Here is a 26,046-nt window from a genome sequence, read left to right as displayed (position 1 = left end):
ATGCTATAAAGTAAGGTCAGACTGATTTCAGCACAATTTAAAATAGCCTTCTGCATAATAGTTATCTGCTAGGAAAGTAAAAGGCAAGTTCTGAGATTGGGCAAATGCAGGACAGATAGGACAACCCCATAAGGGAGATTACAGTTGGACAAATGACAGTAAAGTAAGTAGGGTCTTTTAAAATAATGGGGGTAAAAACCTTTGCTCTGATATTTAAGGATGACATCAGGGTGGTGGTGAGAGATGATACAGGTTCGATGGAGAGTAAAGTTGAATCCATTCGGGTGGAATTTAGAAATTCTAGGAAGAAAAGGTCATTGATAGGTATAGACTATCGGCCACCAAATAATAACATTGGAACGGTCAATAAATAAAGAAATAATGAATGCCTGTAAAAATGGTACGTCAATTATCATGGGATATTTTAATCTACATGTCGATTGGTCGAACCAGGTCGGTAAGGGTAGCCTTGAAGAGGAGTTCATTGAATGGATCAGCAATAGTTTCCTGAACAGTATGTAATGGAACCAATGAAGGAGCAAGCTATCCTAGATCTAGTCCTGTGTAATGAGACAGGAATAATTAATGACCTCATAGTTAGGGATCCTCTTGGAAGGAGCGATCACAGTATGGTTGAATTTCGAATACAGTTGGGGAGTGTGAAGATACAATCCAATATTAGGCTCCTGTGCTTAAACAAGGGAGACTACAATAGGATGAGGGAGGAGTTGGTTAAAGTAGACTGGAAGCAAAGACTTTATGGAGACACAGTTGATGAACAGTGGAGGACTTTCAAAGAAATTTAAGTGCTCAGTAAAAGTATATTCCAGTGAAAAGGAAGGACTGTAAGAAAAGGGGTATCTGCCATGGGTGTCTAAGGAAATAAGGGAAACTATCAAATTGAAAAAGAAGGCATACAAAATGGCCAAGATCAGTGGGAAACTAGAAGATTGGGAAAACTTTAAGGGTCAACACAAAGGCACAAAAATAGCTATAGAGAAAGGTAAAATAGATATTGAGAAAAAAGCGAACTCAGAATATAAAGACAGAAAGCAAAGGTTTCTATAAATATACAAAACAAAAAAGAGTGGCTAAAGTAAACATTAGTCCTTTAGAGGATGAGAAGTGGGATTTAGTAATGGGATATGAGGAAATGGCCAAGGGATTGAACAGGTATTTTGTGTCAGTCTTCACAGTGAAGGACATGATAACACGCCAGTAATTGTCAAAGAGACAAAGGTAGGCCAGGACCTAGAAACTATCATTATCACGAAAAGAATTGGTGTTGGGTGAGCGAATGGACCTAAAGGTAGACAAGTCTCCTTGCCCTGACAGAATGCAACCCAGGGTACTAAAAGAGACAGCAGGAAAAATAACAAGTGCACTTGTGGTAATTTTCCAAAGTTCACTGGACTCTGGGGCAGTTCCAGCAGATCGAAAACAGCAAATGTGACACCATTGTTTTAAAAAGGAAGGTAGACAAAAGATAGGGTATTATAGACCAGTTAGTTTAACTTCTGTAGTGGGCAAAATGTTTGAGTCTATTATCAATGAATAAATAGCAAGGCATCTCGATAGAAATTGTCCTGTTAGGCAAATGCAACATGGGTTCATGAAGGGCAGGCATGCTAAATTAATCTTTTGGAATTCTATGAACACAGTGCACAACAGAGACTTAGTAGATACGCTATATCTAGATTTCCAAAAGGCACTCGACAAGTTGCCACACAAAAGGCTGCTGTATAAGATTAAAAATGCAAGGCATTATGAGTAATATATTAGTATAGACAGAGGACTGGTTAACCAACAGGAAGCAAAGAGTGGGGATAAATGAGTGCTATTTTGGTTGGCAATCAGTGACGAGTGGTGTGCCTCAGAGATCAGTGTTGAGACCGCAATTATTCACAATTTATATATTATTTGGAGTTGGGGAACCACATGTAGGGTGTCAAGTTTGTGGATGACACAGAGATGTGTAGTAGAGCAAAGTATGCAGACGACTGAGCGATGTTGCAAAGGGACATAGATAGCTTAAGTGAGTGGGCAAAGGTCTGGCAAATGGATATTTTATGGATTATATATTAATATGGATACAATATTAATAAATATGAAGTCATCCATTTCAGTATGACTCACACTAAAAAGGACAATTACTTGAATGGTAAGAAATTGCAGCACGCCGCTGTGCAGAGGGGCCTGGATGTCCTTGTGAATGAATCACAGAGGGTTGGTCTGCAGGTGCAACAGGTAATTAAAAAGGCAAATGAAATGTTGTCCTTCATTGCTACAGGGATTGAGTTTTAAAGCAGGGAGTTTATTTTGCAGCTGTATTGGGTGCTGTATTTTGGTCTCGGTACCTGAGAAAGGATGTACTGGCAGTAGAAGGGGTGCATGAGGAGTTTCATGAGGTTGATTTCTGAGTTGATAGGGTTGGTTTATGAGGAGAGACTGAGTAGACTGAGACTATATTCATTGGAATTTAGAAGAATGAAGGGGGATCTTATAGAAACATATAAAATTATGAAGGGAATAGATAAAATAGATGTAGAGAGAATGTTTCCACTGGCGGGTGAAACTAGGACAAAAGGGCATTGCCTCAAAATTAGAGGGAGCAGATTTAGGACTGAATCTAGAGGGTTGTGAATCCACGGAATTCCCTGTCCAGTGAAAGTGGTTGAGGCTTCCTCAGTAAATATTTTGAAAGCTAAGTTAGATCATGTTTTGAACATTAAAGGAATTAAGGGTTATGGTGAGAGGATTGGTACATGAAGTGGAGACCACAAAAAGATCTGCCATGACCTTATTGAATGGCAGAACAGGCTTGAAGGGCCAAATGGCCTACTCCTGCTCCTAGTTCTTACGTACTTATGTTCAAATTCCAAACACAGTCAACATTCTGAAGACTATTCTCAAGGGCTCCTCACAAAGAACTTCCACTTCTTTGGCCTGCCATCCTTATTTACAATTACAATGACTGGCACATTGTTGCTGGATGTGAATTTAAAAGCCATGCTCCTAAAATACTTAAGCTGCACAAAGTTGAAGTAATGTCACTTTTGTAACGTCGGAAACAAAGTGGTTTGTGCATTGTAAGCTCGCACAAACATCACTATGATAATGGCCAGATTATCAGTTTTGAGTGATGCTCATTAAAGGCTATAAACTGCCCAGGAACTTTGGAAAACTGCCCTGTTGTCCTTCATGTTAGTGCTGGGGTTTTCTTGAATTGACCAGAGAGAGAGACAGAGAGAGACATGGAACAGAAATTGCTGTAGAAGCTCAGCACGTCTGGCAGCATTTGTGGAGAGAGAGAGAGAAACAGAGTTAACATTTCAGACCCAGTGACCCTTCTTCATAATCAGAAAAGAGATGGAGCCTGGGTTTAAAGACTGCACCTCAGGAGTGCATTCTGTTCACGTGAGTTTTAACCCACAACATCTGACTCATGAGGCAAGAATGCTTCACGCTGAGCCACAGCTGAGTGATCAGAGCTTTATTTCTGAAGATCCTAGCTGAAAGAGACTTATGTGAGCTATTCATTTACACTTTAAAACAAAGAAACAGGTAAATTTTTAAAATACTCACCTTCCAGCCAGTCACGCTAAAGGTTTTCCCAGCACTTCCAATGGTAATAGTCCTGTCCCACATGCCTGGCAAAGTGCCTATGAAGGCAAAGGGCAAAATCAATGTGAAATTAACTGGCCACCTAACTCTGTTAAAGAAGTAAGCAACTTAAGGAAGTTCACTTCAATATAGTAAAAACACAGAGAAACTCAAGATAGCTCAGGTTGTCAAGACAGATTGTGGCTAAACCCTGGGAAGATGTTGGAATCTCTGCTTCCGATCACCATCCAGTGACCTGTGGTTTGAATGTTGGTTAGGGATTAGGCTTAATGAGGATTCTGTGCTCCCCTTGGTACAATGTCCCACTGTTTGGCAGATTTCCAGCTGCTATCCCACTTAACATCAAGCCCTGGCAAAGCCCACCCTGAATGTTGAATAACAGGGTACACCAGTCCTTACACTGCAAAGGAAGACCGTGGGAAATCAAGACTCAGTTGCCTGAATACATTGTGAAGCATGACTGTCTGATTAAAATATCAGGGGCAAACAGGACCCATGTGAAGTAAGAAAGAACTTAAGGCTCAGGAGTGAAAGCTACGATAAGAGCAATCCTAATCAAGGAAAAGGAAACCTTCAATTGCTCCATGGAATAAAGGATAAGGGAAGCAGAAGTGAACAAAGTCACTTAATTTTGCTGACAGCAACAGGTTTTGTATAATTTATAACATTTGCAGAACTAAAGATGCAGATTGTGTAACGTTGTATGTGTTCCTCAATACCTCTAGCAAATGTATTTAGTTTCAAGTTCATCCATCTTCTATTCTATATCCCACAGCCAGCACTAACTATACTGCCATTGTTTAAGGTTTCCGTGCTGTATGATTCTATTAGCTACGCATAGTATAAACCACAATGTCAGTCAATGCTGGAAAAGGAACTGTCAGAGGGACTGCAAGATTAAATTATTTCCAGAATCAATCTTGCTCAAAGAATAATCCCAAGGAAATCATGTAAATCTGTCAAATCAGACCAGAATAGTAAAGGCTTATCACCCCTCTCATCACCAGCAATAATCCACGAGGCTTTTGAGCAGAACACAGGCAAAAAGAAAAAGCATTTCACAGCCATAACAGGAAAAAAAAATTAAGCCTAGTAAAATCTCAAATGAAAAAGATCCATTTCAATGACAAAACCAGACAATTTCCATTTATCATTAAAAGGTGGGGACTGACAACCTAGTTGGTCTCGAGTGGTTCAAGGACAGTCACAACATGTGCTGTCCATCTAACCCTCAACCAGGAGATTCAAGGCAGTGAATCTCAGAAAACCTGAGAAATATTTCTTGATAGATCTTACTTGGGATTGAGACCTTCACCAAGCGGTTTTTACCTCAACGGATTTTCTTGGAAAATGCTTACATAATGGCTAGGAAAAAGATATGACCTCCTGTCCTATCATGACAAGCCTCTTAAAATAACCTAATATTAATATAGGAAAATGCCCTACAGCCCTCAGCTCTCCACAGGAATACAATCAGACAGAGACTGACATTGAGCCAAAGGAAGAACTATTAGGACAGGTGACTAAATGATTTTCAAAGATGTGGAATTTATGGATTGCCTTAGAAAGGGGGAAGAGAAGTAGAAAAGTTTAAGGATACCAGAGAGTAGGCTAAAAGAACTAATCATTGCTGCAGAATGTGTACATACACCAGTATAAGCCCATTTCCTCAGTATTACCTATTTTGATGTGCTTATGTCCATTGTACACGAGCCACTCATACACTTCATCACTGATGCAGAGAACATCATGCTTAATACACAGGTCTGCGATCATCTTCAGTTCTTCCATTTTAAATACCTAAATATATGAACCACACTGCATTAGAATACGAAGGGGAACTCCAGCCAAAACACTAGTTCTTAGACAAGGTGTGTTAAAAAAAATGAATTTATTCTTTCAAAATGCTGCAAAAACCAAGCTTAAAAAAAAAGCAGTCAAATGGCATACAGCATTGCAGGCTCAGAGTAATCTACCAAAACAAATGGATTACTGACAGCACTAAAAATCAAAGAACATATGCCAATTCGTTTATCAATAAAACCTCCGGGCCTTGCATCATCATCATCCTTTTTATTTATAAGAGCAATAATAGATAAAGAACCTCTTACTGTAGATTTGAAGAACAAGCAACATTTGATAAGACAGCAGCAGTGGAAGCTGTGTTACTTTCAGAAAACAGAAGCACGTGGTATCAACTCAGAGAAAAAGTCTAGGATTTAAAGAAGCAGCAAAAGGAACACTCAAGCCATTCAACAATGATCAGCATATAATCAAAGACCCCTCCTACTATGGTTATAATCTCTTCCACCCTTTTCCATCGAGCAGATGATGCAAAAGGCAACACATACCAACAGATTTAAGAACAGCTTCTTCCTTGCCGTTATCAAACTTTTGAGTGGACCTCTCATATATTAGAGTTTTCTCTGCACCTTCTCTGTAGCTGTAACACTGTTTTCTGCATTCTGTTCTATTACCCTGATGTACATATGTCAAGTATGATTTGTCTAATGAGCACCACAAAACAATACTTTTCACTACATCTTGGAACATGTGACAGGAATAAATCAAATCAAATCAAGGCAATTAAAATACTAGGTGTGTTATAGCCTTCAAAATAGTCAAAACTTATCTATTAAATCCCTGTGAACTGAAATACATAACTTGTGGTTGAATTATTTCTCCCAAGCGCATAAGAATGTCTTTGCTTGAAAGAATGTGAATAGAGTTCAGTACTTGCTAACCAATATTATTTGATTTGATTTTAAATTCAAAAAAGTAGAAAATATGATCCAACATAAAGTCATATAGCGTGAAAACAGACCCTTTGGCTCAGTGGTTAGCACTGATGCCTCTCAGTGCCAGGGACCCGGGTTCGATTCCTGCCTCAGGCAACTGTCTGTGTGGGGTTTGCAAATTCTCCCTGTGTCTATGTGGGTTTCCTCCCACAGTCCCAATGTGGCCAGGTGAATTGGCCATGCTTACTTGCCCATAGTGTTAGGTGCATTAGTCAGGGGTAAATGTAGGGAAGTGGGTTACTCTTCAGAGGGTCGGTGTGGACTTTTTGGGGCATGTTTCTAAACTAAACTAGTCCCACCTGCCTGTATTTAGTCCAAACCTTTCCTATTCAAATGTCTTTTGAGCATTGTGACTGTACCTGCATCTACCATGATCACTGGCAGTTCATTCCACACGTAACCACTTTCTGTGTAAAAACGTTGTCCTTCATATTCTTTACACATTGTTCTCCTCGAACCTTACCCCTGAGTTTTGAACTCCCCCACCTTAGGGAAAAGACCTTGGCTATTCACCCTATTCATGCTCTTCATGATTTTATAATCCTCTCAAATTGCTCTGCTCCAGTGAAAAACGTCCTAACCATTTTTTATAACTCAAACCTTCCATTCCCTGCAACGTCCTGGTAAATCTCTTCTGAACCCTTTCGAGTTTAATAATACCTATAACAAGGCAACCAGAACTACACACAGTACGCCAGAAGAGGTCTCACCAACATCCTGTATGACCTCAATATGATGTCCCAATGCCTATATTCAATGATCTGAGCAATGATGCCAAACACCTTCACAACCACCCCTTCTACCTGTAATACAAATTTCAAAGAATTATGGCCCTGAGCTCCTAGGTGTCCCTGTTCTACAACACTACCCAGGAACCAACCATTAATCGCATAATTCCTGCCCTCTACACCGTGGGCGGCACGGTGGCACAGTGGTTAGCACTGCTGCCTCACAGCGCCAGAGACCCGGGTTCAATTCCCGCCTCAGGCGACTGACTGTGTGGAGTTTGCACGTTCTCCCCGTGTCTGCGTGGGTTTCCTCCGGGTGCTCCGGTTTCCTCCCACAGTCCAAAGATGTGCGGGTCAGGTGAATTGGCCATGCTAAATTGCCCGTAGTGTTAGGTAAGGGGCAAATGTATGGGTGGGTTTCGCTTCGGCGGGTCGGTGTGCACTTGTTGGGCCGAAGGGCCTGTTTCCACACTGTAAGTAATCTAATCTACACATCTGAGAGATTGTTATTTGATGCTTAACTTTTCAGAAAGTCAAAGGTGAGATTTTGAAGCCATACCTTGCCCAATGGATTATTGGGTGTGTTAATGATTATTGCTTTGGTCCGAGAATTAAATTTACTAGAAAGCTCTTCTTCATCGAGTTTCCAATCTCCACTATTGCTTATGCCTTGCTCGACTTTCTCTTGTACCTAAATGAAGACACAAATGGTTTATTTGACCTCTCCGACAGAAAATCTAGCATTTACAACAAATAAATAGTGGGAAATATTTAAAAACATATGATCATAGCAAATAGGAGGAGTAAACCATACAATCCCTCAAGCCTGCTCCATCAATCAATCAATATCACTGTAGCTGATCTTCTCCCTCAACTTCATTTTCCCATCAGCTCCCCAGATCATTTGGTTTCCAAGGTCAGGGGCTCCCAAACCATGGGGACTTCAGCTCTGAGGCAGCAATGGAAACTGTCAAGGGAAGACTTTAGCTGTACAGTTTTGAGACAGACGCCAAGGTTCTAATGAAATACCTGGATGATTTTTGGCTCCTGGGCCACATCACAATCTTTGAAATGGTTGTGGCAAAACTATCGACCCCTCACTCAACACCTATCCCTCTTCCCCTCCCCGCTCATCAACTCCACCCTCCACTAATCAAATCTCCCATTCCTCAATTTGGTTACCCCAGACCCACTCAAAATTTCTTCTCTCGCAACTCTCTTTCCAGTCCCCTCCCCAACTCAGTAACTTCCTCATCACCCCAAACAACTGTTGTGACATTGCTTTCAAGAGGACTATGCTAATGAGAAGTTAGATGCAAAAGAAGCAAGGAAAAAACACACTTTTACACAGCAAGTAGTTAGGATATGAAATGCACTGACTAGAAGGAAGGATCAATGGAAGTATTCAAGCAGGCATTGAATGAATAGTAGTGTACAAAGCTATGGGGAGGCAAAGCAGGAGAACAGCACTAGGTAATGATGCTCGTTTGAAGAGCTGGGGCAAGCTATGATGGGCTGAACAGCTTTCTTCTGCATCTCAACAATTCTGATTCTGAGAAAGCAACCACGATACAGAAAACGCTAAACCCTCTTAAAAAGATCTGCACCTTAACTGTTATAAGCTTCAGGGCTATGGGCCATGGGCAGGAAATTGGGATTAGAAAGGGCATCCGGGTGTCTTTGGGTTGGCATGGACAACCCATGTATCGTTTCTGTGCGTCTGCACCATGGCCTGCAGCCATTAGGCAGTTTATCTTGCAGCAACTGGTGTTAGGAAGTTGCAGCTGTGCTTATCTGCAGCAATAGCTGCTGAACCTTGACAATGCATTTGTCTGTTGGACAGACTTGGAATATATCCTCCAATAAACAGAATCTATCACTAGAAGCTTGTGTTAAGCAAAGCTGGAACCACAATGTCAAGAACTCTCTTGTTCCCCCAATAATTCCCGACAGCACCTGCCCTCAAACCCAGAATGTCACTATTTCTCAAAGATTAAATTGGGTCACATTCGGAAAAAATTTGGAAGGACTGGCCTAAGAAATCAAAAATCTCTCTCTCTGCCTTAAAGATACTCAATGTATCATACACTAACCATTTCAGATGGAGAATACAAAAGGTTCACAATAATTTCAATGAAGACATTTTCCATCACCTCAATCCTGAATGATTGCCACCATATCCTGAGATTGCAGCCCTAAGATTGTGCTTTAGATTTCTCAGTCAGGGTGAATCAATCTCTTAGTGTCTACCTTGTCAAACACCATCAGAATCTTCCACATCTCAATGTGATCATCTCTTTATTTAGCAAAACTCCAAAGTTTACTTAGCTTTAGAAAAAGATTACCAACCAAGGTCTAGATAGTGAAATTGGAAACAACTACACTTGCAGTATTTCTCTTTCTGAGAAATATTTATATTAGATATCAGAAAATAGGTGCAGGAGTAAGTAATTTCACTTCATCTTGCCTGTTTTGATCTCTCAGGAAGCCAAGGGGTAGGGAAGGGTCTGAATGGTGAAACAGACTCTATCTCCACACCAGTTCCTATTTCTCATGTTCTATCTTCTGTCATTCATGAGATTATTGCTGATCTTCAGGACTGAGTATTTTGTGAATCTTTTACATGTTCACCATGGCATTAAGTGATCGATGTCCACATAAAATGGACAATGGGCTAAAATTTAGAGCATATTATATAATGTGATAGTATTTATGTGCATCCCCAACTGACCGCTAATAGAAACTGTGTGGACAGTCAGAATGTACCACCTTCCTGAGGTTCTGCTAAAATTAACATCGGAGGTCAGATGAACCTTGTAGCAATTCAGGCACTTACCTCTGACTGAAACACATTGATCAATGCCTTTTGGGCTGCCATGCTGAATACAGCTTTATTCTAAATCTTACAGAATTGGGCCAAAATTCAGGAGTCTACATCCATTCAGCACAGAATCATTTACTATTGCCTTTTCAACAGGATAAACAGTACTCAGCATGTCATAAACTCTTCCCTGTGACTATCTGTCCCCAAGTATGGTGAGGTTGAATAGGCTATGGCTGTTTTCCCTGGAGCATCGGAGGCTGAGGGGTGACCTTATAGAGGTTTATAAAATCATGAGGGGCATGGATAGGAAAAATAGACAAAGTTTTTTTCCCTGGCGTGGGAGAGTCCAGAGCTAGAGGGCATAGGTTTAGGTGAGAGGGGAAAGATATGAAAGGGACCTAAGGGGAAACGCTTTCATGCAGAGGATGGTACGTGTATGGAATGAGCTGCCAGAGGAAGTGGTGAAGGCTAATTCAACTGCAACATTTAAAAGGCACCTGGATGGGTATACGAATAGGAAGGGTTTGGAGGGATTTGGGCCAGGTGCTGGCAGGTGGGACTAGATTGGGTTGGAATATCTGGTCAGCATGGATGGGTTGGACTGAAGGGTCTGTTTCCATGCTGTACATCTCTATGACTCTATAACTTTAAATGACAGCAGATAAACAGAGTAGTCATAATCCACATTAAAACATCAAGTATAAATTAGCTAGTTTGTACAGTGGGCTGTCTTGTCTTTAATAAATTGATGATTTTGAATTGAACATATCCTAAACAGATGGAATAAAATGATTCCTGTATTTATGTTATTTTGCAATTAGTTAGATCTTTAATCAGTTTATAGCAAACACAGGCAAACAGGCCCAAGCAACCAATCTCCTCCCAGGGAATATAGAAAGGTTAAATTTGAAAGATACGTTTTTAAAAAAAACGGAATTGGAGGGATGTCAGTCTGAGATTTTAAGAAGCATTGTTGGGTTAAAGGGAAAATTCCTTCAACTTGCCCTTTTAGCCACAGTATTCATGTAGCTGGTTCAGCTAATCTGGTTGATGGTAAGCCTTTCGGAGGTTGATATTGGAGAACTCAGCTACATTAGTGCTGCTGGTCATCAAGGGTTAGTCATTAGGTTCGCTTTGATTTCCTAGCAATTAGTTGGCACAAATAGAACAAATTCCAAAAAGGAAATCCTCCACCAGCTTTGCATAATCACCATGAATGCAAACAGCACTCAAATTCGACGAGACTGGCCCAACGTCAATACGAGTATTCTGTCCAGTTTCGTGAACCACACTTTCAGAAGGATGAGATAGCGTTAGAGAGGGTTTAGAAAAACTCACACTCAAGAATGGCATTTCCAGGGCTGAGGGAGTGGAAGACATAGGAGTGGAAGTAGACCATTCAGCCCATCAAATCTGCTTCACCATTCAATGAGATCATGGCTGATCTGATAATCTTCAACTGAACTTTCCTGCTTTCTCCTCCCAACCCTTGATTCTCTTACTGATTAAAAATCTGGCTATCTCAAGCTCAGTTATCTGGATAGACTGGAGAAGCTGACTTTGTTCTCCTCAAAGGAGAGAAGTTGAGAGGTGATTTTATAGAGGCGTTCAAAATCCTGAGGACTCTAGACAGAGCAATCAGGGAAAAAAACTGCTCTGACTGGTGGAAGAGTTGAGAACCAGAATACATTGATTTAAAGTGTATGGCAAAATGGGCATGAAGAAAAACTTTTTTTTACACAGTGAGTGTTGAGAATCTGGACTGCGCCACCTAAGAATGTGGTGGAGGAAAGTCAACTGTGGATTTCAAAAGGGAATTGGAAAGCACCTGAAGAGAAAACACTTGCAGGATTCAGGATCAAGTGGAGGGTGGGGCTAGCCAAGAGTTAGTAGAGACCCAACAGGCCAAATGGCCTCCCCCTGCATCCATTCTATGGTTTGATGCAATAAACATTTTTGTTAAATTGCTTTTTAAAGGCTGCAGTGCCACCTTTGGAGAAAGGTATAATACAAGCCTTTTTTTTAAACTGAAGAGGTTACAATATCTCACTTAGAACAAGAATGAATGGGATTGATCATTACAGTTACCCATTGATTTCAATGAACACAGTTTGTGATGACAGAGATCATAAAATGCTATATCTACTGCCAATTCGTAATGAAAAGCAGCAAGTTTTATTTTAATTAGTTCTGTTGGATTAAATACTCACTGGCTTTAGTGAGATGAAGATTGGGATTCCTCCAGCCATTTTAACCATTGGCTCATAACAGTCGAAGAATGGCTCAATGATAATCACCTAAAATTTAAAAGAAACATTAAAATTGAGTTAACTATCTAGAAAAAAAACTTGTGTGTATAAACATATTTCATAACCTAAACACAATCCAATACACTCCCCAGCCAAAGAATCGTTACTGTTGTAACAGAGTTGTAACACAGGAACCAATTTGAATTTGGCTGGGTTCCAAGAAATCAATCAGGTAAAGGAAAAGATAATATGTTGTTGGGGGAAGACATTGAAAATAATTCACTGCTGTTTTCAATTTATACAAAGGGATCTTTAACATTTAACAGTCCAATTCTCAGTTTAGTCCTTCATCCAAAAGCCAGCTGCAAATACCCTCGAAAACTCATGATTTGGGGAAAGAGATAACAAATTTACCTCAAACTAGAGACACCAGAATCCAGCCTACCTCATTTCCAGGTGGGTGAGTGAGATTAGTACAGAGCATGGGACAAAACTGGGAATGTCCTGGTCACTCACTGGACCAACCCATGGATCATGAGGATCTTGCAGAACTCTCACTGTTAGTATGTGTTAATTATCACATATTCACACACAAACAAAAAATGATAAGTTTTACCTCATCTCCCTCGTCAACCAGTCCTTGTATAGAGCTAGAAAGAGAACCGTAGCCTCCAACTGTTACCAGAATCTCTTTATTTGGATCAATGGAACGTCCACATATATGTCCATATAATTCAGCAAGTGCCTTCACTAATGGAGGGTGACCCTTGCGTTAAAGAACAAAATACAGCAACAAGTATGAACAGTGCATTACTCTGTAAATTCTGTCAGGCAGCTTTAGTTTTGAATGGTTATTGTCGACAAGTTGGCCTTTAGATTCTCACAATGTACTTCCTGGAACTGGATCCACCAAACTAACTGCAGTTGCATGCAATTATTTTACTTGACTAAAGCTTAGTAGCAAAAACTTTTTGTCTTTCTTAAATAAAAACACATTTGCAGCAGAGACCAAACTGATTTAAACACATGGCTATTCATTTTAGTTTTCACTTTAAAGAAAAGAAAATAAACTAATAATTTTAATTACGCAATTTCTTTGGTATTGTGATTAGGTATTGTGTGAAGGAGATACACAATCACAATGGTCTTAAAATTTGATGTCCAATTTCAGTCATATAGTTGTAACAGAACAGGAATTGTGTAATAAGGCAAATCATTGTGAGGCTAAGTCCACCTGAGCTCATAGAATCACTACAGTGTGGAAATGGGCCCTTCAGCCCAATAAATCCTCACCCTCTGTAGAGTGCCCCACCCAAACCCAATTACTCTGCATTTATCCCTGACTAATGCACCTAACCTACACATCCCTGAACACTATGGGCAATTCACCCTAACCTGCACATCTTTGTGCTTGTGAGAGGAAACCAGAGCAAACCCACACAGACATGGGGAGAATGTGCAAACTCCACACAGTCACCTGACGCTGGAATCAAACCCAGGTCCCTAGCACTGTGAGGTAGCAGTACTAACCACTGAGCCACCGTGCTGCCCTAAGCTCCTTCAGTCAGGACAGAGGCAGTTTGCTACTGGGAAGGAAGGAAACTAAAAAAAAAAGCCAATTAAGCACTGACCCCAAACCACTAAAAATTGCAATGGTCCAATTAAAATTTGACAGTTTTTAATTTTTCAGGAGTGTTCTAAATTGTCAACTCAAATTGTGTGATTCACATGTCTACCTTTCCACCAAAATGGATGCCTGCATCCTTCTAATGCCCAACATAGAAGGCAATGAAGGGACAGCAGTGGTAAAATGGTAATGGCACTAGAGTAGTGAGTCTACGAGCCTGGGTGAATATTCTGGGAAGGTGGGTTCAAATTCATTACAACAATAAAATTCACCAATAAGTTAAAAAAAAATCTGGAATTAAACACTAGCCTAATGGTGACCATGTCATTGTCATTCAAAAACTCAGTTGGGTCATGAATGCCCTTTAGGAAAGGTAACGACATCCTTATCTGACCTTGATTACATGTGACTCCCAAATCCACTGCAATGTGGTTGACTCTTAACTGTCTTCTGAGCAATTAGACATGAACAAAACATGCTGGCCTAGCCAGCGATGTTCATGATCTGTAATTGAATAAGGGGAAAACAAAGCGAGGACAGAGTACCTCAGAGAAACCATCTCTCTGGCCCCATCTTTTTTTTTAAGGCCAGGCCTCCAAATTGACTACAGGGGGAAATAGTTGGGGGGTGCGGTGTGGTTCTAGATGCATGGAAAATTACAGAAAAAGTTAAACTGGGGATTGGGCTATTAATATTTCCAGAAGAAGAAATAGGACAGAGAGTGTGGAAAAGGTCAGGAATCTTATTTCAGGAAGAGCAGATATGGGGACAACTATGAGAAGAGAGATGGTCAACACAAGTCTGAGGGTGTTGTGTTTAAATGTACACAGTATATGCAACAAGGTAAATGAGCTTGAGCAGATTGAAATTGTCAGGTATGATGTGGGTATCACATAAAGTTGTGGTTTCCATGGGTTCAGGGCAGGGAACTAAATACCCAAAGATACATCCTACCGAAAGATGGGCAGAGGGTGGGGTTACCTTATCAGTAAAAAATTAAATTATATTGATAGCAAGAAATGATACAAAGTCAGAAAGCGCAGAATCTGGTCGAACTGAAGAACCACAAAGTAAAAAGACCCTGATGGGAGTTATGAACACAAGTCTCTGAGCAGTAGTCAGGACGTGAGGCAGAAAAATCAATCAGGAGATAGAAAAGGCATGTAAGAAACACATGATTACAATAATCATGGAGGACTTTTAAATGCAGTGGACTGGGAAAATCAGGTTGGTAGCTGTTACCAAGAATAAGAACTTGTGGAAATCTCTGATATGTTTTTTTGGAACAGCTTGTGGGAGGCCCCACTAGGGAATAGACTCAAAAAGTGTGGTGCTGGAAAAGCACAGCTGGTCAGGCAGGTTCTGAGGAGCAGGAGAGTTGACATTTCGAGCAAAAGCTCTTCATCAGGATCGGAACATTGACCCTCCTGCTCCTCGGATGCTGTCTGACTTGCTGTGCTTTTCCAGCACCCCATGTTTTGACTCCGACCTCCAGTATCTGCAGTCTTCACTTTCTCCCACTCGGGAATACGCAGTTCTGGATTTGGTGATGTGTAATGAGGCAGACTTGATTAAGGAGCTAAGGTGAAGGAGAAAGTGAAGATTGCAGATGCTGGAGAGTCCATTTTAAAGTGAAGGAACTACTAGGGGGCAGTGGTCACATGATAGAATTCACCCTGCAATTTGAGAGGGAGAAGCTGGAATCAGATGTAACAGTAGTAAAACTGGGTAATGAAGTTAACTACAAAGACATAAGAAAGGAACTGGCCAGAAGGGGGCCTAGCAGGGCAGATGGTGGAGCAGCAGCTGTAGTAGTTTCTGGGGGTAACTGAGGAGGCACAGCAGACATTTATCCCAAGAAAGAAGAACATACTAAGCGAAGGTCAAGGCAACCATGACTGACAAGGGAAGTCAGGGACAGCATTAACAGCAAAAGGAAAAGCATCCAATCTGGTGAAAATTAGTCAGAAGCCAGAGGATTGGGAAGCCTTTAAAAAGCAGCAGAGGACAACTTGAAAGATTTCAGCAAAGATTTACAAGGATGTTGCCAAGGTTGGAGGATTTGAGCTATAGGGAGAGGCTGAGTAGGCTGGGGCTGTTTTCCCTGGAATAGTGGAGGCTGAGAGGTGACCTTATAGAAGTTTATAAAATCATGAGGGGCATGGATAGGATAAATAGATAAGGCTTTTCCCTGGGTTGGGGGGAGCCCAGAACGAGAGGGCATAGGTTTAGGGTGAGTGGGGAAAGATATAAAAGAGACCTAAGGGGCAACTTTTTCATGCAAAGGGTGGTGCGTGTATGGTGTGAGGAAGTGGTGGAGGCTGGTACAATTGCAACATTTAAAAGGCAAGTGAATGGTACATTTAAAGGAATACGGGCCAAGTGCTAGCAAATGGGATTAGACTGGGTTGAGATATCTGATCGGCATGGACGAGTTGGACCGATGGTATGTTTCCATATTGTACATCTCTATGACTCTACAACTAAGAAAACAACAAGGGGAAGTAGATGAGGGTAAATTGGCTAGTCATAAGCGAAGATTGCAAGAGTTTTTATCAACATATAAGATCAGAGAGAGGCAAGACCGTGGGCAGCACGGTGGCACAGTGGTTAGCACTGTTGCCTCACAGCGCCTGAGAGACCCGGGTTCAATTCCTGACTCAGGCAACTGACTGTGTGGAGTTTGCACGTTCTCCCCGTGTCTGCGTGGGTTTCCTCCGGGTGCTCCGGTTTCCTCCCACAGTCCAAAGATGTGCAGGTCAGGTGAATTGGCGATGCTAAATTGCCCATAGTGTTAGGTAAGGGGTAAATGTAGGGGTATGGGTGGGTTTCGCTTCGGCGGGTCGGTGTGGACTTGTTGGGCCGAAGGGCCTGTTTCCACACTGTAAGTCTAATCTAATCTTAAAAAAAAAGAGTGGACATCGACCGCTTTAAATGAGGCTGGACAAGTAGTAAGAGGGAAAAAAGAAATGGCAGAGGAGCCTAATAGATATTTTACTTTAGTCTTCACATTGGAAGACACCTGAAGCGCACTAGAATTTCAAGAGAGTGAGGGGGCAGGGCTGAGTGTAATGGCCATCACTAAGGAGAAGGTACTGGGGAAGCTGAAAGGTCTGTGGTGGATAAATCACCTAGACCAGATGGACTACACCTCATAGTTCTGAAGGAGATAGCTGAGGGAATTGTGAGGGCACTGGTGGCAATTTTTAAGGAATCTGGGTCAGGGAGGATCCTAGCAGAAAAGAAAATGGGTAAAGGAGGTTTAAAGAAGGGAAGGAGGCAGAGGGAGAGAAATGTTAGGCCAGTTGTCCTCTGTTGTTGTGAAGATTTCAAAACCCTTTATTGAGGATGAATTAACAGAGTATTTAGAAGTGCATGGTAAAATAGGGCTGAATCAGTATGGCTTCATCAAAGGGATATCATGCTTGACAAATCCATTAGAATTCTTTGAGGAGGTAATGAGCAAGTTAGACAAAGGAGAGCCAATGGACATGATCTATTTGGATTTCCAGAAGGCCTTTGATAAAGTGTCATAACGGAGCCTGCTAAATAGGATAAGAGCTCATGGTAGTAGGAACAAGGTACGAGCATGGATTGGCTGACTGGCAGAAGGCAGAGAGTGGGGATAAAGGGCTGTTTTTCAAGATGACAATTGTGTCTTGTGATTTTTCCAAGCCTTAGTCATGATACAAGCAGAAAATGAAGTTATTTATGAATAAAATGTTGTTTAAGATAGGATAGAGCACCAAGCAGACTTTATATCTCTGGTCACTTTACACATTAAACATTGTACAAGGTACTGTGGTAATCCAGAGATGTGGAGAATTGGGTTTCAGATACCACTATGATGCTGGTTACAAAAAGCCAGTGGTTCACAGATGTGCTTTTGGGGAGAATGTCTGGCTGTTTTGCCCAATCTAATTTATACACAAACAGCAGTTAACCACAATCATGGTTAATTCCTCATTGGTGACTTCAGTAACTTACTAAGAATTTGGAGTAATTCAGAGATGGCAAATATTGGTTTTGTGAGAATTTAACTTTGCATTAACTAGTAACAATTTTTAAAAATCTAATGATAGCATAAAGCACTGTTGCACAGCTCAGCACTACAAAGTGGAAAATGGGTTTTACATCAAAAGAGTCACGTGAAAAACTTACAAATCCTCTTGTGTACTGGTTCAGCATGAAATTTTCACCCACTGCAGCATTAGCCAAGGCTTCTGTTATATGAGGAGGTGGAGGCACGTCTGGGAATCCCTGACCGAGATTGACCACTCCTGGCGCAGCAGCCAACTTACTAAATTCAATCCTAAACAAAAATACAGGGAATGCTTTAACAAATAGAGTTATTGGCGGAAAATTTACTCATTGGACCTGCTGTAGAGGCAGCTAGGTTAGGACAGGTTCAAGTGCAAATCCTGCATCAGACCCAAGATGAGTGAATGCATAGGTAGCCAAGTAATGACAGTGTCAATGGATATTGACTGCAGAACAACAGGCCAATGTCCTTGGTTCAAATCCTACCATGGTGAATTTGGAATTAATGCAAAGTAAATCTGGACTAAACAAAAAGCTATCTCAATGGCAACCATCATAAAGGAAACCATCTAGTTAACTAAAGTCCTTTCAGAAATCTGCCATCCTTATTTTGTCTGGTCTATATATGACTCCAGATCCACAACAATGTGGTTAATGCCTTACTGTTCTCTGGGCAATTAGGTATGTTGGCCCAGCCAGTGACAACAGGAAAAAAGATAACTGAAAAGAGTATGCCAGGTCCTTTCCCCCATGCACTCAGCGCAGACTACTATTTATTTTCAATCATAAAAGGAGCAAATCTACTGTGTACTTATTTAGAAATCAGAGTGAATGGGACTTGGCAGGATACCAAAATAGTTATATTGTACTGAAATAGTAATCATGAGGCTTTGATTAATGATCTGGAAACTGAGTTCAAGTTCCAGCATGTCAACAGTGGAACTTTAAATGTAATTAATTAAATTAAAAACCTACAGCTGAATTTTCTGTTCCTGGAGGTGACAAGCTTGGAGCTGGGAAGGGAACTTAATTAGAAAGGGTGGCGTCATAACCTAAACACCAGACTATGTGCTGGAGGCAAAGACCAGTGGGCATCATCGGTCAAGGGTTCCCAGTACAGTCAGTCAGTGGCAGAGTCAGTATATTGTCCAGGGCCATGGCCACAGTTAGTCATCCATTTGGGAAATTCACATTCAGGAGACATTTCCTAGAACAGACGGGGAGTAGGCAGCGGTCAGTCCGATAGGACCCTTGTACGCTGACAGGGGAATCACATATTGTTTGTCAGGGAGCTTCAAGGTACATGGCAAGGGGTCTAGTCACTCATGTCTTGGGGCTGCTTAAAGTCAGTCAGAGAGATCTGGGGCAGATAAGGTTCTGGGTCCATCTTTTGGTCTAGGTGTAAGGAGGTGCTATTAGGGGCAGAAGTGGGAGAAAACCAAAAATGGGCAGGGAGTCAAAGCTAGGGTGAAACAGAGGCACCTTCAGAGAATCACAGAATCCCTATGGTGTAGGGGCCATTCGACCCATCAAATCCACACTGACCCTCCAAACATCATTCCAGTCAGCTCTCCCTGCCCTATCACCCTGCAATTCCCATGGCTATTCCACTGAACCTGCAGATCCCAGGACACTTTGGACAATTTAGCATGGCCAATCCACCTAACCTGCACATCTTTGGACTGTGGGAAGAAACCAGAGGACCTAGAAGAAACCCATACAGACACGGGGAGAATGTGCAAACTCCACACAGACAGTCGCTTGAGGTTGGAATTGAGCCCAAGTCCATGGTGCAGTGAGGCAGCAATACTAGCCACTGTAGGAACAAGGACAGTGGTTGGGGGTATGAATACAATGTGAATGGGGTGTGCAGAATACCTTCAGAGGGCATGACAGGCTATGAGAATGGCCCTTTTTAAGGTGTAATGCCAGGGTTCAGGGGCAGGGAGGACAGATGTAGTTGAATGTCAATGTGGCAGCTCTCCACATGGTTGAGTGGGGGGTTATGGGAGGATGTGAGAGATTCCGGGGGTTCAGCAGGATAATAGCGTCTGCCATGAGCCGTGATCCTTACATTAACGTTTTGTTCACTGGATACAATGTACTACAAGAAAATGGTCAATTCCCGGGATGGATGGAGTTAGTGTTTGATGAGCAAAAGCGTGCATTCCATGTTGTCAGGACACAAGGACGCTGAAGGAACAAATATACAAACAGCCATTTGCAAAGCCCAACTATGTTTAACCTGCAATCACATCATCACTCATCCGCATGGCATCAGAGTGAAGGTGCTTCAACATCCAATGCTGGTCAAAGGCAATTTACTACATGCCATTACTGGCTGAAAATTAAACATGGGCACCTCAATGGCTTTGTAGTTTGCAGCAACGATGTTACAAAATGCTAACGCTGGCTAAAGACAATCAATTATGTACAACTTCTCAGTGTCCTGAGTGAACTGCAGGCTGCTACTTTGTCACCTCTCTTCCAAGTGTTACAATCGCCTTACTGGATGAAAAGCTGAGCATTCGATGTAGGTTCTGGGCTAGGAAGGGTGCTGCAGATAATCCCTTTTTGATGATGTTGGGGGTGGGGTGGGGGGGGGGTCAATCAGCTGGCAGTGGCAGTTTCACCTTCACCAAATTGCTGCACTGACTGAAGCAGAATGTGATGGATGGTACAGACATATCCCTCGTTATCAGGGTGCAGAAAGGCTCTATATGTAGAGAAACGAGTTTTGCCCTCATTTACAGGATATGTCATCAATCACTCTTTTGAGATCTAAGAATCTTTTTGTGTTCTCAAACTAGGTCATTTCCAACTAAGTCCTGCCATTAGTGGGATATAGCTTGCTGTGGCTGTCTTCCTTAGAAAGTGAAGGTGGATACAGGAGGATACAGGACCAATAGAAAGTCTAGGAACAGCAGCAAGCCACTCCAGAACAAGGAGCACCTAGCTCAGGGGGTTTCTCAGGAGGCATGGGTTCTCAGGAGATGCAGACTCCATTTCCTGGCCATGAGCGAGGAATAGTGCCGGTGTAAGGTCTGTACTGTCCCAGGACACTGTGCCAGATACTGTAGGAATGGGAGGCCACTCTCCCCTGTCAAGGTACCTGCTGTTCTGAATGTCAATGTGATTGGCTCCTTCCACGGAGCAACAGTTGACCCATGTGGGATCTCGCTGTTATGTTCCCACAATGCAACAGGCCACAGAATGATGCCAATTGTGCAAGAGCACACTAGTTCACTTCATTTCCCCGCGATGAGATCAGTGCTCCAACCCAGGTTTCAGGGATGAAAATGTGTTGCTGGTTAAAGCGCAGCAGGTCAGGCAGCATCCAAGGAACAGGAAATTCGACGTTTCGGGCAAAAGCCCTTCATCAGGAATGACGAAAATGTGTCCAGCAGGCTAAGATAAAAGGTAGGGAGGAGGGACTTGGGGGAGGGGCGATGGAGATGTGATAGGTGGAAGGAGGTCAAGGTGAGGGTGATAGGCCGGAGTGGAGTGGGGACAGAGAGGTCAGGAAGAAAATTGCAGGTTGGGAGGGCGGTGCTGAGTTTGAGGGAATCGACTGAGACAAGGTGGGCGAAGGGGAAATGAGGAAAGTGGAGAAATCTGAGTTCATCCCTTGTGGTTGGAGGGTTCCCAGGCGGAAGATGAGGCGCTCTTCCTCCAACCGTCGTGTTGTTCCCCACCTCCCACCACCTAACCATCATCTCCGAGACCATCCATAACCTCATGACCTCAGGCCCCACCTCCCACCACCTAACCATCATCTCCGAGACCATCCATAACCTCATCACCTCAGGGCACCCCCCAGGTTTCAGGGACACAGCAACACTCCCCCAGGCACGGTATTTTCAACTGGACACACATGGCACTGAAGGGGCCATATTACAACCCACAGGAAGATGTTTCATTTGGTCAATGTTCAGGTGGTCACTGTTACCTGGAGGTGTGTGCCTGCTAGCATGGAAGCTGCCATGATTCAATATGCCATGGGCAGCACTCTGATGTATTTGAGGATCCAGATGCTTTACAAGGCTGGTCTCTGGGAGAAAAGTGCTACCATGGCTCATGACACCATTGCAAAACCCCTTCACTAATAAGGAGCACTGATACAGCGCCATGCATGCCTCAACAAGGGCCATGGTGGAGTACATGTGCTTCCTTTGTGTGAACCAGTCTGGAGGTTGCCCACTAGTATATCCTGGACAGAGTGTGCCACTTCATCCTGGTCTGCTGTATTCTACAACTGCAGCAGGCAACAAGACAATGTGCTGGAGGCTGAGGGACTGGAGAGCAGAAGCAGTCAGTCCCAGCAGATTGGAAACAGCAAATGTGCTGCCCCTGTTTAAAAAGGGAAGTAGACAAAAGGCAGGGAATTAACCTCTGGAGTGGGGAAGATGCTTGAGTCCACTATCAAGGAAGAAATAGCAAGGCATCTTGATAGAAATTGTCCCTTGGACAGATGCAGCATGGGTTCATGAAGGGCAGGTCATGCTTAACAAATCTTTTGGAATTCTATGAAGACATTACGAGCAGGGTGGACAATAGGGACCCAGTGGATGTGATGTCCCTAGATTTCCAAAAGGCCTTTGACAAGGTGCTGCACAAGAGGCTGCTGCATAAGATAAGGATGCATGGTGTTAGGGGTAAATGTTTAGCATGGACAGAGGATTATTTGACTAACAGGAAACAAAGAGTGGGGCAGCACGGTGGCTCAGTGGTTAGCACTGCTGCCTCTCAGCACCAGGGTCGATTCCAGCCTCGGGCGACTGTCTGTGTGGAGTTTGCCCATTCTCCCCATACCTGCGTGGGTTTCCTCTGGGTGACAATAGACATTAGGTGCAGGAGTAGGCCATTCTGCCCTTCGAGCCTGCACCACCATTCATTATGATCATGGCTGATCATTCTCAATCAGTATCCTGTTCCTGCTTTATTTGCACTATCCTTGAGAGCTCTATCCAACTCTTTCTTAAATTAATCCAGAGACTGGGCCTCCACTGCCTTCTGGGGCAGAGCATTCCACACACCCACCTCTCTCTGGGTGAAGAAGTTTCTCCTCATCTCTGTCCTAAATGGCCTACCCTTATAATTAAGCTGTGTCCTCTGGTTCGCGACTCACCCATCAGCGGAAACATGTTTCCTCCCTTCAGAGTGTCCAATCCTTTAATAATCTTATACGTCTCAATCAGATGCCCTCTCAGTCTTCTAAACTCAAGGGTATACAAGCCCAGTCGGTCCAATCTTTCAACATAAGATAGTCCCACCATTCCAGGAATTGACCTCGTGAACTTACGCTGCACTCCCTCAATAGCCAGAATGTCTTTCCTCAAATTTGGAGACCAGAACTGCACACATATTCCAGGTGCGGTATCATCAGGGCCCTGCACAGCTGCAGAACAACCTCTTTGCTTCTATACTCAATCCCTCTTGTTATGAAGGCCAGCATGCTATTAGCCTTCTTCACTACCTGCTGTACCTGCATGCTTGCCTTCATTGACTGGTGTACAAGAACACCCAGATCTCTTTGTACTGCCCCTTTACCAAACTTGACTCCATTTAGGTGGTAATCTGCCTTCCTGTTCTTGCCGCCAAACTGGAAAACCATACATTTATCCCATTAAACTGCATCTGCCATGCATCTGTCCACTCACCTAACCTGTCCAGGTCACCCTGTAATCTCCTAACATCCTCCTCACATTTCACCCTGCCACCCAGCTTTGTATCATCAGCAAATTTGCTAATGTTACTATTGATACCATCTTCTATATCATTAATATATATTGTAAAAAACCGCAGTCCCAGCACTGATCCCTGCAGTACCCCACTGGTCACTGCCTGCCATTCCGAAATGGAGCTGTTTATCACTACTCTTTGTTTCCTGTCAGCCAATCAATTTTCAATCCAAGTCAGTACTTTGCCCCCAGTACCATGTGCCTGAATTTTGCTCACTAACCTCCTATGTGGGACTTTATCAAAAGCTTTCTGAAAGTCCAGGTACACTACATCTACTGGATCTCCCTTGTCCATCTTCAGAGTTTCCTCCCACAATCCAAAGATGTGCAGGCCAGGTGAATTGGCCATGCTAAATTGCCCATAGTGTTAGGTGCATTAGTCAGAAGGAAATGTGTCTGGGCGGGTTACTCTTCGGAGGATTGGTGTAGACTGGTTGGGCCGAAGAGCCTGTTTCCACACTATAGAAAATCTAATCTAATCTAATCTCATAAATGAGTGCTATTCTGGCTGGCAATCAGTAACTAGTGGTGTGCCTCAGGGACTGGTCTTGGAACTGTAATTATTTACAATTTATATAGATGATTTGGAGTTGGGGACTATGTGTACGGTATCAAATTTTGAAGTTAACACTAAGATGAGTGGCAGAGCAAAGTGTGCAGAGGACTGACCCATGATCCAGCAAACTTTGGAAAATTACCCAAGTAAAAAGGAGACAGGCTTGGGTACAGGCAGCTGGGATCAAGGGAATCCCTGGAGATACAAACGGGTACAGGAGTTTTACTGGGTAAAAACAATGATTGCAGATGCTGGAAACAGGATTCTGGATTAGAGTGGTGCTGGAAAAGCACAGCAGTTCAAGCAGCATCCGAGGAGCAGTAAAATCGACGTTTCGGGCAAAAGCCCTTCATCAGGAATACAGGCAGAGAGCCTGAAGGGTGGAGAGATAAGCTAGAGGAGGGTGGGGTGGGGAGAAAGTAGCATAGGATAGGTGAGTGGGGGAGGGGATGAAGGTGATAGGTCAGCAGGGGGAGGGGGGAGTGGATAGGTGGAAAAGAAGATAGGCAGGTAGGACAAGTCATGGAGACAGTGCTGAGCTGGAAGTTTAGAACTGGGGTGAGGTGGGGGATGGGGAAATGAGGAAACTGTTGAAGTCCACATTGATGCCCTGGGGTTGAAGTGTTCCTAGACGGAAGATGAGGCGTTCTTCCTCCAGGTGTCTGGTGGTGAGGGAGCGGCGGTGAAGGAGGCCCAGGACCTCCATGTCCTCGGCAGAGTGGGAGGGGGAGTTGAAATGTTGGCCACAGGGCAGTGTGGTTGATTGGTGCGGGTCCAGTCTCCCCAACGTAGATGAGACCGCATCGGGAGCAACGAATACAATCCCGTCCACATCCTGCACCTCCGTCCTCAGATCCCACCCCACCGTAACAAGGACAGAATGCCCCTGGTGCTCACCTTCCACCCTACCAACCTTCGCATAAACCAAATCATCCGCCGACATTTCCACCACTTCCAAACGGACCCCACCACCAGGGATATATTTCCCTCCCCACCCCTTTCCGCCTTCCGCAAAGACTGTTCCCTCCGTGATTACCTGGTCAGGTCCACGCCCCCCCCACAACCCACCCTGCCATCCTGGCACCTTCCCCTGCCACTGCAGGAATTGCAAAACCTGTGCCCACACCTCCTCTCTCACCTCCATCCAAGGCCCTAAAGGAGCCTTCCACATCCATCAAAGTTTTACCTGCACATTCACCAATATCATTTATTGTATCCGTTGCTCCCGATGCAGTCTCCTCTACATTGGGGAGACTGGACGCCTCCTAGCAGAGCGCTTTAGGGAACATCTCTGGGACACCCGCACCAATCAACCACACCGCCCTGTGGCCCAACATTTCAACTCCCCCTCCCAATCTGTCGAGGACATGGAGGTCCTGGACCTCCTTTACCGCCGCTCCCTCACCACCAGACACCTGGAGGAAGAACGCCTCATCTTCCGTCTCGGAACACTTCAACCCCAGGGCATCAATGTGGACTTCAACAGTTTCATTTCCCCTTCCCCCACCTCACCCCACTTCCAAACTCCCAGCTCAGCACTGTCCCCATGACTTGGTCTACCTGCCTAGCTTCTTTTCCACCTTTCCACTCCATCCTCCCCCCCACCCCCCGACCTATCACCTTCATCCCCTCCCCCACTCACCTATGATACTCTATGCTACTTTTTCCCCACCCCCACCCTCCTCTAGCTTACCTCTCCACCCTTCAGGCTCTCTGCCTTTATTCCTGATGAAGGGCTTTTGCCCAAAATGTCAATTTTACTACTCCTCGGATACTGCCTGAACAGGAGTTTTACTGAAGGAGGAAATCAGGAGGGTGAAAAGAGGGCACAAGATAGTCTTGGTTAACAAGATTAGAG

General features: G+C 43.4%; 1 protein-coding gene across 3 annotated transcripts in view; it reads right to left on the bottom strand.

Moving 5' to 3' along the window:
* The window catches only part of LOC132818842 (kynurenine--oxoglutarate transaminase 3-like), a 76,717-nt gene that overhangs the window by 31,444 nt on the left and 19,227 nt on the right, over positions 1-26,046 (bottom strand). For all 3 annotated transcript variants that reach the window (XM_060829975.1, XM_060829976.1, XM_060829977.1), the window contains 6 exons: positions 18,012-18,162; positions 12,840-12,989; positions 12,185-12,271; positions 7,710-7,841; positions 5,304-5,424; positions 3,586-3,662 (listed from right to left, as the gene is read on the bottom strand). In XM_060829975.1, coding sequence (XP_060685958.1) covers positions 3,586-3,662; positions 5,304-5,424; positions 7,710-7,841; positions 12,185-12,271; positions 12,840-12,989; positions 18,012-18,162 — 718 coding nt within the window. The remainder of the gene's footprint in view (positions 1-3,585; positions 3,663-5,303; positions 5,425-7,709; positions 7,842-12,184; positions 12,272-12,839; positions 12,990-18,011; positions 18,163-26,046) is intronic.

This window comes from Hemiscyllium ocellatum, chromosome 9, assembly GCF_020745735.1.
Source record: "Hemiscyllium ocellatum isolate sHemOce1 chromosome 9, sHemOce1.pat.X.cur, whole genome shotgun sequence".
Classification (NCBI taxonomy): domain Eukaryota; kingdom Metazoa; phylum Chordata; class Chondrichthyes; order Orectolobiformes; family Hemiscylliidae; genus Hemiscyllium; species Hemiscyllium ocellatum.
The sequence above is the reverse complement of the archived record's forward strand: the minus strand, read 5'-3'. Positions and strand labels throughout refer to the sequence as shown.